The sequence below is a fragment of the Amblyomma mixtum genome, chromosome 5, assembly GCF_055824585.1.
Source record: "Amblyomma mixtum isolate Tamu chromosome 5, ASM5582458v1, whole genome shotgun sequence".
In the NCBI taxonomy this organism is placed as follows: domain Eukaryota; kingdom Metazoa; phylum Arthropoda; class Arachnida; order Ixodida; family Ixodidae; genus Amblyomma; species Amblyomma mixtum.
In genome coordinates this window covers 41,345,534-41,362,634 of record NC_143016.1, presented here as the reverse complement: position 1 = coordinate 41,362,634, position 17,101 = coordinate 41,345,534, and the positions used below count along the sequence as shown (strand labels likewise).

Genomic DNA, 17,101 nt, shown 5'->3' with positions numbered 1-17,101 from the left:
CGCTGCTGCGAGTATGGATGCAGTGCGATTTCTGACATCCTCGCGTCCTGCGCTGTAATTGCGGTTGTAAGTTGCTGAAGCAACAGAAAGGTGAGATACAGCCACAGGAAAAGAAGCTGATGTCATTTCGCATTTGTACAAAAGCTATTTTGTCTGCAATCTTGCCGAGGGAAAATACAAATGTTGGGTCTTGCTGTATATAATAATAGTTGTGCCCTGCCGGTGCTCGGCCTGAAATTGGAGGCTGACATAATGAAAGCTTGAAATTAAATTGTCCAAATGAAATTGATAGACGTTACGTGTGGAGACGGGGAATGAGTCAGGGGCGGGAACGAGGAGCCGGGAATAGACCTGGGCTCGGATGAGAGAAGAAAAGTGTTGCAGGGATGGTGTCAGGTGGGGAGATTAAATAAGGAAGTTGGTTGGGATAGGTGGGCAGAGCATGGAGCAGAACAGAACTAGTGAGGCTATTGGAAGAGATCTTTGCCCTGCTGTGATTTTTACATGCTGATGATGATGGTGACTAAGGGCATACTGTGGACTCCAGCCCAGCGCCTTCGGTATGGTGGGCATCGGTTCCATATATCATCTTCGACATCTTTTGACCCTGAACCTTTGTTTGCTGTTAAAAGTGAAGCCCTGTTTGGTTGTTGTCGCAGATGTTGTTTGTCCGAAGTAAGCTCGTTATAATACGGGCAGGTGTTTTAAATCTCGGAAGGGGGGGGGGGGGGGGTGGGGGGGGGGGGGGGTTAAGTGCGCGTGAATACGGCACCTGCTGGCTTGGGCGTCGGCTGCTCGCGCATTGCAGGTGAGGGGAGAAAGCGATTGCCGCTGGAGGATGCAAGGCGCTGGCAAGTGACGTATACACAACGGTTCGTCCATCACGCGTGGGCAAAACAAGACGCTGTGCCGCAGACTAGTGGCGGCGGATGTGTGTGAGGCTGACATACGACACTGCACCTGAGACAAGCGGCGTCCTTCGCTCGGCAGCGCTACGTGCGTGAGGTCGTGGAATGAGATACGAGAAGCAAGGATTTCTTCTTTTTTTCTTTAATAGTTTTCATCCCACCTCTTCTACGTCTCCTCACGGCATCGTGCACTTCGGTGCGGCAGTGCTAATATGTCATACCCGGCAGTCGCAGATGTTCTACGAATTGAGTGCCACCGCTCACAAGTTCCGCGATGGTGCGAGCGAGCGCAACTTCATTTTGCATAGCGACCCGCCTAAACATTTTTGGTGATATTTGTACGTCGACTGTACCTCGCTCGTTCGCTTCATAAATGTGGTGCAGATATCTCCAAAAAGATAATTTTCTCTGCTTTCAAAAGATGCATTTGGTTTAACGATAGCTGCAAATTTGTTTCTACTGTAAAAGAAAACGCAAAGTTGAAACTTGCAGTTGAGCTCAACTTGTCTGAGGAATGCAAAATTGGGAAAAACCTCTTGCACCTAGAGAAAAATCTTTCGAGATACTGTGAGATCTGATGTACTTTGAGATCTGATGCTAATGAGCATGTTTAAGCATTTAGAAATACGTGATAGAGTTTATTAGCCACCTATGTTTGAAAAACGTAGAAAACAGAACAATGTAATCTGCAGTAACTTTTGGGATATGCATTGTACTGCGGCAACTTTTTGCACAATTTGAGTCGTCTAATCGTTCTTTCCTTTCTGAAAATATCATTCATCTGCTTCGTTTAGTTTAAAAGTTTCTGATCAAAGTAGCGATTTTCGAATAGTTGAAAACATAATTTTATACTGTCTGGTAATCAGCACGTGGCGGTTCTGAGATTTTACGTGAAGAAACTAATACTTCGCTCTACATGGCTAAGCATCGCCTTTACTCTACGGATTTTGAGGAATGAGCATTATCTAGTTCATTTTAGCTACCTTTTTCGTTCTGCTTATGAAGGGCAGAAGCTCTTGAAACGTTCTGGCGCTTCCTTTTTCTGGTAAATACACTCCTAAAATGTCGGGCTGTCATTCTTTTAATCAACTTGTTACAATTACTAAAAACAAAGTCCACAAAATACAAACAATAATAGCAATAACGAAGCGACATGCGTTAAATGTATTAAGTAGCGCCATCTACATAAATGCACATGCACTAAATAATCACAGTTAGAAAAAAATTACGAGTGTGTGCTGCGCCAGCAGTGCCGATAGCCTCAGATCACAAGCGGGCGGAGGGTTGGGAAAGAATATGGGTGCATTACGGTATGGTTGGTCTGGTATACCTATCCTCCTACTGGCACCCCGAACTGTCTCACATATCTCGGTGGACGCCCAAACCGCGCTGTAAGGGAAGAGGTAGAAATGAAAGAAGAGAGAAGGAGGTGCCGTAATGAGGGCTCCGGGATAATTTCGACCTACCTGGGATCTTTAACGTGCACTGACGTCGCACAGCACACGGGCGCCTTGCGGCCGCCGCGGCCGGGTTCGAACCCGGTAATTCCAGCTCAGCAGCCGAGCGCTCTAACCACTGAGCCACCGCGGCGGCCCGAGTATAAGCCATGAAGAAGAAGAAAAAAAAAAAAGGCCTCTACGATTATGTTATCGCGTCAACGCGTTTGACCAATGTGTTCGTGCTTTTCCGACATGCGCTTTTACTATTGCGTTGAAATGAAGAGACAAGGTGGTCACAAGATGGTCACGTGATGTGTTAAAGGAGTACATACCACCAAACTTGACAGCAAACAAACGATATGATTGGTTTCACGGGCGTAAGAAGACGCCTTCTAGCAAGTTTTAGTAGCAGGCGTTGAGTGGAACATCGCCGTAGTTTAATATGATTTTGAATGTACTCCTAGGAGCCGCTTGGCATTTGAGCCCATTATTGCGACGTCACCGAACCCAGTGCCTGCTGGCGACGTCATCAGGAATGTGGTAGTCCAGGCTGGCCGGTCGACCGTGCCGTCAAGATGCGCTTCAGCGCTGACTGAGACTGCAAGTACGGAATTATTTGTAATTATTTATTAAGGCTGCGCACTGATGTTTCGAGCTAATTTTCATGATTGCTATGCCCGTAGCCCTTTTTCAAGGCAAAAAACTAAAAAACTTTGTGCCTGTGCCCCTTTAAGCCAACGACGCCACAAGTGAGCCACTAAAAGTTCTCTGCGAAAAGAAAAGGAGCGTTGCTTCATGTGGCCATGTCTACTACAAGCAAGGCCTCCTGAAGCTTTCTCTCTCTCGGCCGCAGCCGAGACGCAAAAAAAGCACGTGTTGGGGGTACTGACTGTCTCATTTTTATTTTTTTTATTGCTAAACTTGAAATTTGCCACTTGACGCTCCCTCCCCCCTCGGTTTCCAAGTAGGGTGCGATGGTGGCGGTGTCGTGCGGCCCATCTTGTGAAGTTATGTTGTACCCCTCGAGACCAGCCGGGAACCCGCGTGATATCCGTTGTTGCGGTGTGCGTCCTGTTGACAAAAAGAACGCGAGTCATAGTTTTGCTCAAGATTTGAGTCACAATCTTCCTTCGCCGAGTTTAGCACTGATTGGCCGCAGAATCTGTGCCTCACGTTCTCAGTGTTGTCCCCGTTCGCACTGAGCAGCCTATAAATCGGACGGAATCTGATGGAACTTTCAGTGCGCAGTCAAAGCTGTTTCGTCCCCTGTTGCGGCATTTCGCTGGTCTCCCTCTTAAGCAAGGGACGGCCTCTTGCGGCTTTGTTCCGCAACCGGAGCAGACAGATAAGGCGCGCTCAGAGTTGGTTGCCCGCCAAACGCCTCGGAAGCTCGCGCTGAGAAAAAAAACAAGCGGAGTCGAAGCCGATGACAAAAGAGAGGCGGAGAAGAAAAATAGCGGTGCGGACGGCCGGAACAAACGGATCCGTCTGGAAGAGCGTGAGGGAAGCGTGCGTACTTGCGCCGAAGCGCGCAACCTCCGAGGTTCCTCCTTGGCGCACCGGACGGAGTCTGCGAAGCGCCACGCTGACAAGGAACGCATGCGGGTAGGCCTCGCGCTACAAATCTGGGGGCGCTACGCAAGAAAAAAAGTGAAGCCTAAAACAACTGCAGGCCTGTATAGTTGGTATAGTTGGCGGCCAAGCCGCCTGGTATTATTACCAGGAGGATATATACGGGAGGGGAATGAGGGGCTGGTTATAAATATGCGTTTCTGTGGCTGTTGGCTTCTCTTCTCGCATATATATGAGGGGCTCGTTATATATATATATATATATATATATATATATATATATATATATATATATATATATATATATATATATATATATATATATATATATATATATATATATATATATATATATGCCGTTCGATGGCGTTCTACGTCACATCAGCGGTAACTCAGGACGTTCCACGTCCGCCGCTTACGAACGTGGGTGGCGCTGATGAACACTCTCAAGGTTAGGTTATTTGTAAACATAAATACCCCCGAAAGCAGAAGGTTTGACAGCCGTCGCCGTAGCTCAGAGGTAGAGCACCGGACGCGTAATTCGGAGGTCGTGGGTTCGGATCCCACCGGCGGCGTGTGGTTGTTTTTTCTTCTGCTTTTCTAATCAATTAGTTTTAAGCGACAGTAATATTCTTACTTGATCCACACCACAAAAAAAATAAATTAATTAAAAAAAATCCCCTGTGCTCCTTGCTTTCTGTGGCTGTTGGCTTCTCTCATATTTATAACGAGCCCCTCATTCCCCTTCCCTTGTTTGCTTAATTGCTTAGCGAGGGCCTCGGTTCTGGCAGCCTTGATGCCATAGGAAGCATAAGAGGGTTCTCACACAGCTTCCACCCTCGCCGTTCGATGGCGTTCTACGTCACATCAGCGGTAACTCAGGACGTTCCACGTCCGCCGCTTACGAACGTGGGTGGCGCTGATGAACACTCTCAAGGTTAGGTTATTTGTAAACATAAATACCCCCGAAAGCAGAAGGTTTGACAGCCGTCGCCGTAGCTCAGAGGTAGAGCACCGGACGCGTAATTCGGAGGTCGTGGGTTCGGATCCCACCGGCGGCGTGTGGTTGTTTTTTCTTCTGCTTTTCTAATCAATTAGTTTTAAGCGACAGTAATATTCTTACTTGATCCACACCACAAAAAAAATAAATTAATTTAAAAAAAATCCCCTGTGCTCCTTGGTTTCTGTGGCTGTTGGCTTCTCTCATATTTATAACGAGCCCCTCATTCCCCTTCCCTTGTTTGCTATATATATATATATATATATATATATAAGAAGGGGTCACAACATTGCAATTATCTTCATTTAATACCGACAGTTTCGAACGGAGGACCGTCCTTCCTCAGGGTATACCCCTCCTCAGGGTGTATACCCTGAGAAAGGACGGTCCTCCGTTCGAAACTGTCGGTATTAAATGAAAATAATTGCAAAGTTGTGACCCCTTCTTCTACAAGTATTCCTGGCCCATTGAACGACAAGACCTGCTGCAACTATATATATATATATATATATATATATATATATATATATATATATATATATATATATATATATATGTAACGAGCCCCTCATTCCCCTCCCCTATATAACCGCCTGGTATTATTACCAGCGGATAGAGCATGCACGACCTCTCATACCTTGCTACACTTTAGGCGATAGTATTGAGTGACTGCGCCGATATAATTTTTTTCCGCTCAGTCGCGACCCATAGACTATTGCATACGTATACATACATATGCATGCGTGCGGAAGCGTAGCCCGTTGGGCCATTTGGTAGTTTAGATTCGGAAGTTGTGCCAAATAGAGAAGCAGTATGACCTAAAAGAAATTGATGCTGGGGATAGTTGGTGCACATCCGTGATTTGCAAAGCGCCATAGAATTTTGGGACGATGAACACGTACAGAAAAGAGAGAGAGATAGAAGAAGAAGTGGCCTTTATTGAAGGTCAAACCAAGGCCCTAGGGAGTTAAGAGGAGACGAAGCTTTAAAATCAAGAAAAATTACCAAATATTCGGTTTTTCAAAATTCGAGGTAAGGCTGGCTTTCTATGCTGTTACGAAGTTTCTTCGCCGAAACTATCGGGAACTACTAAAAAAAAAATTCTTTATCAGCCGCGGTCGTCTGTGTATATCTTGAGAGGGTAGATTAATCGGCGTGTTTTCAACCTTGGTGTCTGTGCGGCGCCGCGGCCGATCGGCGCTCTCTTGGACTCGGCCGGAAGCTTGTTTTCTCGCTTTAAAGGTGCAGTGAAGAGGAATCTGAACTCGTCTTTCTGCCGCGGGAACTCGATCTACACGTTCCGAGCATTCTTAGAAACTTCGACTTATTGCGCTGTGTGACCGATTTTCCTAATTAAATCGAATTAACGTCCGGCTCCCGCCTTTTTTTTATTATTTCTCCGCGTACGGTGGGCCGAGTCGACCAACGCGTGGAGTGCCTTTCAGCCAGCTCCGTGGAGGCTTTGCTTTCGCTTTAATTTGTTTTTTAGGTTTCCGTGATTAAATAGTTTCATTCGTAGATAATATAGCCGCAAAATAAGCCCGCAGAAATAAAAATACTCGCGGACTATTTGCCACTACGGATTACTACGTATTACTCCGCCGATGGCAGAGCGGCAAGCCTCCACGGAGCTGGCTTAGGCTCGAATCCAATATATGTTGCTTCTTCCCACAGATGCCCGAGCGGAGTTGTAGCTCGCTTTGGCTGTCTGCATCCGCGCTATGCTAAATCCGGAAGACACTGGGCTGTTAGTCCTTGTCGACTACACGCTAAATTAAACCCAGCTCCGCCGCCGCGGTTGCTCAGTGGCTATGGTGCTCGGCTGCTGGCCCGAAAGACGCGGGTTCGATCCCGGCCGCGGCGGCTGAATTTCTTTGGAGGAAGAATTCGAGGCCCGTGTACTGTGCGATGTCAGTGCACGTTAAAGAACCCCAGGTGGTCGAAATTTCCGGAGCCCTCCACTACGGCGTCTCTCATAGCCTTAGTCGCTTTGAGACGTTAAACTCCATAAACCAAACCAACCAAACCCAGCTCCCCCCTCCTCTACAGCATACGTTCTATCTTTGCTATATAGATCACGAACAACAGTAGCAGCAAGGGGCCTCCTTGTCGTAAACTTCTTTCTCTATCCCGGCGTCCATGAGCGCGCTCTATGTTGCAAGCCTTGTGTTGATCTATACAGGCGGACTCCCTGTTTCCAAAGAGCGGTCAACGTTGCGGATGCCGGCTGATCAGGGGAAAAAAAAAAATCTATAATGGTGTGAAAACTTGAAGAATAAGCGGACGAATTGGCGTGATACGAAGTTTGGACTCGACGTTAAGATAGGTTTGGTTTGGTTTATTGGGGTTTAACGTCCCAAAGCGACTCAGGCTATGAGGGACGCCGTAGTGGAGGGTTCCGGAAATTTCAACCACCTGGGGTTTCTTAACGTGCACTGACATCGCACAGTACACGGGCCTCTAGAATTTCGCCTCCATCGAAATTCAGCCGCCATGGCCGGGATCGAACCTGCGTCTTTCGGGTCAGCAGCCGAGCGCCGTAACCACTGAGCCACCGCGGCGGGTAAGTGCAAGATAGCGCGCAATCGAGGTATTGGCGCACGCGATATGGCGACATTAAAGAGGAGGACTGCGCCGCCGAACGCCGCAGGCACAAGCGTTTCACTGACTACTTCAGGGTCCGCAAGCTGCACACGCTGTCCGTGTGTGCGGGGGTAGAGTGGAGCTCGCCTGTCGCGGATCCAGGTTTCGCATAAACAGGGTCGAATGTCACCGGTTGCGCGCATAGCGGTATGTATATATATACTACATGCACGCATTCATGTATTCGGATCCTCCCCGGCTCACGCGCGCTGCTGCAACGGCCTAGCGGAACCTTCCTCCTCGTGGCGTAAGCAGGGGACTCGTTGTTGCTGCAGCTCGTTCAGTTCTACTACTTTCCTCCCTCACGCCGCGGGGATCCGCGTGAGCTGCACTTGGCGGCCCCTGAGTTTCAGTGCGAAACACTCCGGGCAGGTGCAGCAGTCGAACGTGGCTGCGTGACCCGAGCTCGCCGGCCACTCTGAGGGCGCCAGCCGCGCCGCTCTTTCCCCTCGCTCCCTCCTTCCACTTTCTCGCTCGTGTAGGAGGAGTGACCTTTCCGTGCATATGAGCGTCCTCGGCAATAACACGCGACCGTATAATTTGCGTGCTTCACGGACTCATTCGCTGCGCCTACCAGGACACAATAGAATTAGGCGAAGAGGTCAAGAAGCGGGAGAAACTGCATCATTATGTGCGGCAAGCGCAGAGGCACCTGCTGGTAACTGAAGAGACGTGTTCATCATCGATGGGAAGAGCGCCGTACGGGACTTGTTCGAACAGTGGCTCGCAAGTTTTTACGCTTTTCTCACGGATTCAGCTATAAGGTCGCTGCCATTTCGTGCTTGCATTTTCACTTTCTTTGCCTGACGTCCATCTTGGTTGGATTACTTTAGCACTGTAGCTAAAGATTGGCAAGGCGGAGTACCTGCAAGGTCTTCCGGCAGAGCCAGCCTCACCTGTTTTGTTGGCACATGCAAGGTTCGCTACAAGCGTGGAATGGAGTTAGCGCGAAGAGACAAGGACGTAGGATAGCACGTGCACTTACGCAGAACAGAGCCTGTAGTGGAGAACTACAGCCTGAATATAGTGGTTGGCGGTGTGTGCAAGTGATTGGTGTGTGACTTCCGCGTCTGTACAAGACCTGCCTGCCTTTTCACAGTGCGACAACGTCCATTCAATGTCACCTCGATTATTTAAAACATAAAATAGCATTGAAGCTGGACTTCGTCACCGTGGGTAGTGCTTGATAAGTGACGGCAACAAGACGTCCGACCTTTTGTTTTGACTTCTCGTTTCCAAAACGCAATGTTCGAACTTGGCTTCACGTTAAGCTCCGCCTAAAATAAAAAGCGTTGAAAGAAGCTTAAAATGATCAGTTGGCAGAAAACGCGCCTCCGGAATAAGCAGGTGATGTCGCTAATTTCCGTGGAGTGTCGTCAGCTTTGACCACAGGAAAGATAAGTTCCCTAGAAAGTGTATTTTTAGGTATTAATAGTGTTTTACCTGATCCGTAAGAAATCTGTTCGGGGTGCAGTTATGGGGTGAAATCGGCGTTTAACCGAAGAAGAACGGCCTTACCTATACGCTATCATGTAAGCGGACGACGAACGTGCTGTGCGCCCCGTACTGGTGATGTACTTGAGTTGCGTGGACGCCGTAAAGGGTAAGGCTCCACCGTAGCGGCATTTCAAAGTCGTCTGCTCTCCTCACGGGAGGTTCGCATCAACCTTAGGTTCCACGCACCCATCGGAACGCGCGTAATTCCGCTCACACTCATTTATGCGTCTCTTCGGCCTCGCAGCAGTTGCACCGGCGGCGACAGAGGGGCAGCAGCCGATCGGCGCCATGGCCCAGAGCCGTCCCATCAAGATGGTGGTGGTGGGCGACGGCATGGTAGGCAAGACATGCCTGCTGGTCGCCTTCACCACGGGCGCCTTCCCGGGCAACGACTACGAGCCCACCGTGTAAGTACAGGCGTCCAATGTTCCCCGCACACGACGTTCAGAGGGCGGGCGGTAGCTATGCGTTGTTGGAGGTGGGGTTCGGGATAGAGCACTGCACGGGCCTCAATCTGAGGCCTAAGCCCGGCCCGGGCCCGAGACCCGAAGTCCGAGCCCAGCCCAGGCCCGCAGCTTCAAGCCCGGGCCCGGCCCAGGCCCGCTAAATTATCGCTCTAGCGAGATCCAGGACTGAAGCCCGGCCCGGGCCCGGCCCGGCCTGTTTCACAGTAACGCTTGAAGTATGCTGCTCACTCTGTGCAAGTACACTGCTACTAGACCGATAAGAAACTGGCCGACAAAGGTTTTGAAACCACAGTTTGGCTTGCAGAAAATTCGATCTTTTTAACCCAGAAGGAAGGGTTTAAGAGTAGTCCTCGCCAGGCCCGTCTTTTGGACAGTAATCTCGTGTAGGTGCGAAAAGATAAACTCGGAGTTGCGAGAGCCAAATAAAAAGGGAAAAGGGCTGCATGCGCGCGTAATAGACTACTTTGCATTCCCCCATGATTTTAATCAGTTATATTTTGCCGCCCGGAACTATAAACATTAAAGCTGCCTAGCAAGCAGCTGGATGACATTGTTTTAGTGAAAACGATCTCACAGGTAGAACTCATAGCCGAACTGGTTGCCTTTCAGCAGAAACGAAAAGCTAAAAGGCTTGAGTATTTCACTTTGTGTGTTTTGACGACTATAAGCGTCCTAAACTAATATGTTCTTCCCGAATGCATTTCTAATAGTGTATAGGTATGTTTTGGGATGACGAACGATCGATGGCCAATTAAGACCGGTTGAATTTTGCTCTGACTGGTGGAGCAGAAGATAATGCGCGAACCACGTGATAACTTACAGGGCAGAACACTTGTCATGACAACCAGGTTGAAGAAGCGAGGAGGGATAGATGTGGTTATGAGATGAAATTTACAAACTCTCGCGAGCTTTTGTGGCTATTTCATTTACGAGATGTTCCGGTCAGCTGATCAAAAAGAAAACCAAACGAGCTTTAGTTTGTGAATTTTCTCACATGAGAAAAATATAGCTGTGAAATAAAAGCTATGTTTTTGGGGCTCAAGGGCCCAAGGGGTGTCAGGCTGTGAGAGACACCGAAACAGAGGGCTCCGGATCATTTCGACCACCTGGGTTTCTTCAACGAGCAATGATACTACAAAGTACATGGCTGCCATTCTTGCCGCCTAAATAGGCCGTCGAGGATAGGAGCAAACCCTGGTTCCCCGACTCAGTAATCAAGATCCTTGACCACTAAGCCACCGCGGCGTGGAAATAAGGAAATAAATAAGTCAATGAATAAAGCGTAGTTGTTTTTTCAGCGCGTATTAACCCATAGCTCATCCGTGTCGCTGCTCCAATGCCGCAATTGAGTACTTCACTCTGTAATATTGAATGAATAGTCGGGCACCAGCCGTTTCTGTACGGACTCAAGCCCGACTCGGGTCCGCAGCTTTAAGCCCGGCCCGGGCCCGCAACTTCAGGCCCGACCCAGGCCCGGCAAAACAGACCATGTCCCGGTCCGAGCCCGTGCAGTGCACTAGTTCGGGATCGCGACTTGGCGGATCCTCAGTCAAGTCGACTCCCGTTCCACCGGGACAGGAGTGCCGTCGAGTGAAGGAGTGGGTGATGGGCGAAAGAAGACGACTGGGTTTATGGACGCTCCCCGCGTCACGTGTTGGGCCTGAGGGAGAGGAGGATGCCGTCTAAGCAGCGTAGGCTGCGGTAAGTCACGACGTGTTCCATGACCAGCTGGTAATCCACACGTGTTGCACCCGACGCGCAAGGCAGGCACGCGGGGCCGGCGGAAACCGGCCCTTTGTCCTCAGACACGCTCGCGACGGTTGGAAACAAAGCCCGCCGCGCGGTGCTCGGCACGCCGAAGAACCACCGGAAACGAGACCTTTTGCGCTCAAGCGCGACGCTCTTCGTGGTCGATGACGACCGCACTCAGACGCGGCCAAACACGGTGATTTGAGCCAGGTGACACACGGGTCCTTTCCCGGGTGGTCCGTTACGGCACACAGAAAGAATAGCGCAGTAACTACGGAGGACGAAGCGGGGACAGGACAAGCGCTTGTCCTGCTGACGACGAGACTTGCTGATGCCGATCTCAACACCGTGGTAACTCGAAGTAGCGTGAAACGATAGGAAGCCACGCTTGTGCCGATGTTCTTGTGAGTGCGCGGGGCTCAAACAGGAATGTCTGCTTGAAGCTTGAAGACGGACCTCCCAGGACCTTACCCCGTACTAGTTCTCTTTCCGAACCACTCTTTTACTCTTCAGCCTTTGGCTAGCGCCTTTTTTAGTGCGTTAGCATTGGAACCCCTGTGTTGGAAAAATCAGTCCGTCCCACCGAAGCTTCGGCTGGCAAAGTGAAGAGAGGGGAATACTGCTCTCCCGCTCTGACGTCGTGAGCGGTGTTTGCCAATGGAAACAGAGCAATAATACTCGGCCCACTGGTTAAACGGTACACGAAACATTTCCTGAAAGTGGCTACAAAATACGTGCATCATGCGTAGTAAAGGCCAATGAGGGCTCACGCTGCGCACGAGCCCAGAAAAGCGAGCCAATAATTTGAAAAAAAAATTTAAAAGCCCCATCCTCGTGGCGACGTCCGGTCCACGTCAGCCGTGAAGGGCTGCCACAGGGGGCATGGCCGGCTGCGCGTAGAGCTGTGGAGGGCAGTGAGCGGCCAGAAGAGAAGTAAACAACTGAGTTTCGTGGACGGAGTGTAGTCCCGCGTAGTGATGTATGAGTTGCAAGAGGACACGACAAGGTGGTTGTTAATTTTCGATATCTCTGGTGCCACTTAAGCTAGATGAAAAAAAATTTTTTTTTTTTTTGAAGGACGATGAGTGATTCAGAGGCCCTTAAAGGGCAACTGCAGTGCAGAAGTTTTAGAATTCGACGTGCTTAATAGGGTCGAATGTGTGAAACTTGCAGGTAAAGCATGCTAAGTCCTTCTGGGACAGTATTAAGCATGAAATGCTTTTAGCTCCCGCTGTCAGCAGTGTGGTGACGTCACGCCGAGACCGAGAGCCAACATCCGGGCACCGAATTCCAGTCATCCGGGCACCGAAAAGAGAGCATCCGGGCACCGTACGAGATTTAACGAGACTCTCTTAAGAGAGAGGGCCGCGCTTCCGCGCCGTCCCCAAGGATGGCGCTGCGGTCCCACACTCACGTAGGGTGCCTCGATGCCAGCGCCTGGCATCGAGGCACCCTAACACTCACGCATGTAAAAGACCGGCCGCTGGGCCTTCAACTCATGAAGGTTCCCCCTTTGGCAGGCAGATGTATACACGCTCGCGGAGTATTCGAACGCGCTGCCGATACAATCTTGTCAGGCCTGCGTCTCGTCGTGTCCGCGTACGCTTCTGCATCGTCCTGCATTTCAATGTCGCCACCGTCACAGCTGCTTAAGCCGAACAATGGAGCCTGATGAAAGGAGAGATAGGAAGCGTCTTACAGAAAGCGATCGCTGTGCGAGTGATAGGCCACAGCAGAAGACTGCTCGCCCCTGCCTACAACGCCATGATTATGCGGCCGCTCCCGAAAGCTACAAGGCCGCCATGGTTCGCGGCTGCCTACCTAAGCCCGCACTATTGCAGGCGATCGCTTCGACGCAACAAGAAGAGTGTGGTGTGGTGTCGTGTGTTGAACACTAGACCCATTTCAAGATTTTGACTAGTACCATCTACAACCAATGTGTTATGCCCGTAAACATTTCATGCTTACTCTACTCTCGGTTACGGGGGAGACAGAGATTTTTTTTAAGTGGGGATGTAATGGCCTATTAAAATCGGGGCGGCTTTCAAGCTTCTCCGATGCGCACACCGTCGAGTGGGGGGACGCACGATGAGGGCACGTGTGACACCGGTACATTTCCAACGCATAAACGCTTGCTTTGAAGGAATAAAACCAATGTCACAGAAGGCAAAGCCCGCCCAGCATTGTTTGGCAGCGTCCAACAACGCATGGCAAGGAGCTATTGACGGCAGCATAAATTTGAAATCTAAGCAGTGCTAGAACAGGGGCTAATTGGTTTTGCATCTTGGTTATAGCGCACTACTCCTCAACACAAATGACAGATGAAGGAACACACGCAATAAACGAAGCGCGAACTCGCAGCTGTACAAACAAGTTAAAATCTAACCGCCTCTGACGTCACACTTAGCTTCTCTGCACTTCTCCGGTGCTGCGAGGAGAAGCCTGAAACTTAATCGTCGATCACGCCAGCATTTTAAATTCTAGCGGGAAAAAGGCTTTACGTACAGCCTATATGTATTTGAATCATTGAATATCGCAGAATTCTCATAACGTGGTGCAGCCATTTAAAGCCAGAAGTTGCTGGGAATGAAGCACACGTTGGAACCTAGCAAGAATTCTTTAGGAAAGCCATATAGGATATACTCTTTACCGTGTTTCGGTATGCAGTGCTCACCTGTTCCGATTTTTTGGCTGAATTTTTAAAGCGTAAGCCTTACTTGATCCCACTGCGAAAACCCCTGTGTGTGTGTGTGTGTGTGTGTGTGTGTGTGTGTGTGTGTGTGTGTGTGTGTGTGTGTGTGTGCGTGCGTGCGTGTGTGTGTGTGCGTGCGCGCGCGCGTGCGTGCGTGCGTGCGTGCGTGCGTGCGCGCGTGCGATAACACTCGACATTACCCATTAAAGATGGCGTCCTCATTCAACCTGGCAGGTGGTGGTGAAATTAATGATTGGTCGCGCGGTGTTCGCAATGCTCGGGAAGAGCAATCCGGAGCAACTGAACCGCTTAACCGCTGCACCACTGCGCCAGGAATGCTATGAGGACTCCCAGCTAGGAATCTATGAGTGCAAAGTTGAGAATGACCTTATGCAGACAGTCGGCGCATTCGGATGCAACCTAATGCGTCAGCTGGCGGGGGAGCGGGGCCCGGGACGTGGTAGGGCACAATCAGAAGGAGGGTGGCGGCGTCGCGACGGCGGCTACGTACAGCAATGCCGAGGTAGAATTGCCAGCTGGTGGCGCCGGGTCACATCACGCCGCTAAGCTCGGCGACTGAGTTCACGAAGTGAGCGGGCGAGCTTGCGAGTGCGCACACGTAAGCAGTCTTCTCTGTCAGTCTTTCTTTTTTTTTTCTTACCAGATTTTCGCAGTGCGGAACGTATAGTCCCCTTCCGGTACATTGTCTTAACGCCGCCGCGGTGGCTCAGTGGCTATGGTGCTCGGCTGCTGGCCCAAAAGACGCGGGTTCGATCCCGGCCGCGGCGGCTAGAATTTCTTTGGAGGAGAAATTCTAGAGGCCCGTGTACTGTGCGATGTCAGTGCACGTTAAAGAACCCCAGGTGGTCGAAATTTCCGGAGCCCTTCACTACGGCGTCTCTCATAACCTTAGTCGCTTTGGGACGTTAAACCCCACAAAACTAAAACCATTGTCTTAACCCTGTACATGTAATCGCGTTGGGCAGATGATGAATATTGAACGGTATAAAAAAAAAATGCGGTATAGCCTGCACCAAAATAAAGTTTGAAAACGCGAACTTTGAACTTTTAAACGGTGAATACAGATTTGTCCGGCACGTTTGAAGGGTAAACTGGGAGCCACTCCCGTTTTGCTGCTACGCGAGCCTCGGGGTAGTGACCTGGCGTACACGCGACTTGTCTCGCAGCTTCGACAACTACGCGGGCAGCCTTCTTGTGGACGGCATCACCGCCAACTTGACGCTCTGGGACACGGCCGGACAGGAGGACTACGAGAAGCTGCGGCCGCTCTCCTACCCGGGGGTCAGTATGGCTTCTGTTCGGGTTCTGATAGCCGTGCGCTATCAAAACGCGTGGCTGGCGAACTTCGCCTGCTGTCTACAGTTGTAGCTCAAACCAACGCCTCCTCTATTTCAATGTCAGCCGTACTCTCTCGGACGTCTTTGTTCGTCTGTGACCGAATCGCGATGTGGCGCTACTGATGGGCAGTGGCAGCTTACGTCGCCCAGGCGATTGACGAATGTTTCTATGCAAAGCGCTGCCTCGCAAAGAAAAAGAGAACAAAAATTGTCCTCCCATCTTCCATCGTCTGCCGCACTGCACATGTGGAACAGGCACGAAGACTGGTGAACGGGAGGGGAAGAAAACAGCAGCAGAGGAGCTCTTGCATGCTTAGCGGAAACGGGCCGATCTGGCTGGCAATGAAATCGAGGAGGCGTTAAGCGTACGTCACCACGCAGTGAAATTCGTGAGGCACGAGGTCAAGCTCCTATCGTCTGCAAATGCGTCTGGCGGCGGAGTGACGTTTTAGACCAAAGACGAATTGATGCCGAGGGGAAACTTAAAATACAATGATATCGCCGCGCGGGCTGGCTGAGCGCTTCATAAGAGTATTTTCTTTCGCAAATGTACCCAGGCGTTAATATAGTGGCCGTCTGCTATATTGTGGCAATTTTGAAAAAAAAAAAAAAAAAAGAAGCAGGTTCTGAAAGTCGACACCGCAATTCAAATCGCGCTTGAAAATTGCCGATGGTCCACGTATGCATCCTCGCACGTTTGTCGCCTGCACTTGTCAAGCAACCAATCATATTCGTTGTAAGCACTGTCAAGTTGGAATCTGTGGGATGAGCAGACGTGATAGTAGTAGCGGCGGTGAGGAGGCGGCGCACATGCGCAGTAGCGCGTGGCTGCGCCGAAAGGACAGGCGGCGGTTCCGGCGGCGGCCGCTCCGACCACCTGCGCCTCTTCTGTGACGTCACTCGGTTCTACGCACGCGCAGCTGTGGCTAATTCTGATCACAGCGCATACGCCAGACCCGGTGTTGTCTAGCCTAGTGAAGCTTTTCGCTTCAAAATCTAAAAATATACAGTCGGCATGTGAAGAGCGGTCTAGGATAACGTTTAGCTTATGCGTAAATAATACTAATTGCGTTTCACATGACCATGTCTTGCGGAAGCCATGTTGCGATGGTGAAAAAGAAATGAATTAGTTTCTAGAAAGCTAGCAAGATTTGAGGCAAGTACTGCATGTAGAATGTTACATAGAATGCAAGTGAGCGAAATAGAATGGTAGCTATAAGGACAATGCTTTTCACCTCATTTATTAAGTGGGATCACGTTCCCGACCTTCCATTAAGCAGGCAAGGAATCTTTTTCTAGCGACTGTTAGAGAATCATGGTTAGAAAAATGGAAGAAAATAAGCTCGTGTTTTTAAAAAAAATTCGCGTTGATTAAATCGTGCCCAGGAGCGGAATATGGTTTTAGAGATTAAATTATTGATTCGGCGCCTGCTGCTTCAGTGCTTATGCGAAACATTGCTAGACAATCGTTGACGTGCGCGGATTGGAGAGTAATATCGGCGGTTGAAGAAAAGTTGTGCAGGAAAACTTTGTTAAGTACGCACGCACATTCGTTAGTTGGAATAACATCGGAAGAGCTGTCAATCAAGGTTATCATGTCATCCGCTTTGGGGTTAATGACGTGCCAGAATTTTTTTTGTAGGTTTTTGTTTTGACCAATACCCAACATTTCCTTGTTAAGGCCTATGAAAATCTTGAGGGACTGCCTATGGACCTCCCTTGGATACGGAAAGTGTGGCCAAAAAGATATTTGAGGGATGTCCGTAGGTGTTTCTCC

At 49.8% G+C, this 17,101-nt stretch overlaps 2 protein-coding genes across 4 annotated transcripts in view; one reads left to right on the top strand and one right to left on the bottom strand.

The window, feature by feature from the left end:
* The window catches only part of LOC149341884 (ras-related protein Rac1-like), a 56,331-nt gene that overhangs the window by 33,041 nt on the left and 6,189 nt on the right, over positions 1-17,101 (top strand). The window contains exons 2-4 of one of the 3 annotated variants that reach the window (XM_089544163.1): positions 2,812-2,951; positions 9,303-9,465; positions 15,154-15,268. In XM_089544163.1, coding sequence (XP_089400289.1) covers positions 9,347-9,465; positions 15,154-15,268 — 234 coding nt within the window. In that variant the 5' untranslated portion in view covers positions 2,812-2,951; positions 9,303-9,346. The remainder of the gene's footprint in view (positions 1-2,811; positions 2,952-9,302; positions 9,466-15,153; positions 15,269-17,101) is intronic. The other 2 variants (XM_089544162.1, XM_089544160.1) reach the window with 2 other exon arrangements.
* Positions 3,276-17,101, bottom strand: part of LOC149341883 (tubulin gamma-1 chain-like) — a 56,499-nt gene continuing 42,673 nt past the window's right edge. The window contains exon 11 of the mRNA XM_089544157.1: positions 3,276-3,418. Within this exon, the coding sequence (XP_089400283.1) occupies positions 3,356-3,418 (63 nt within the window). The 3' untranslated portion in view covers positions 3,276-3,355. The remainder of the gene's footprint in view (positions 3,419-17,101) is intronic.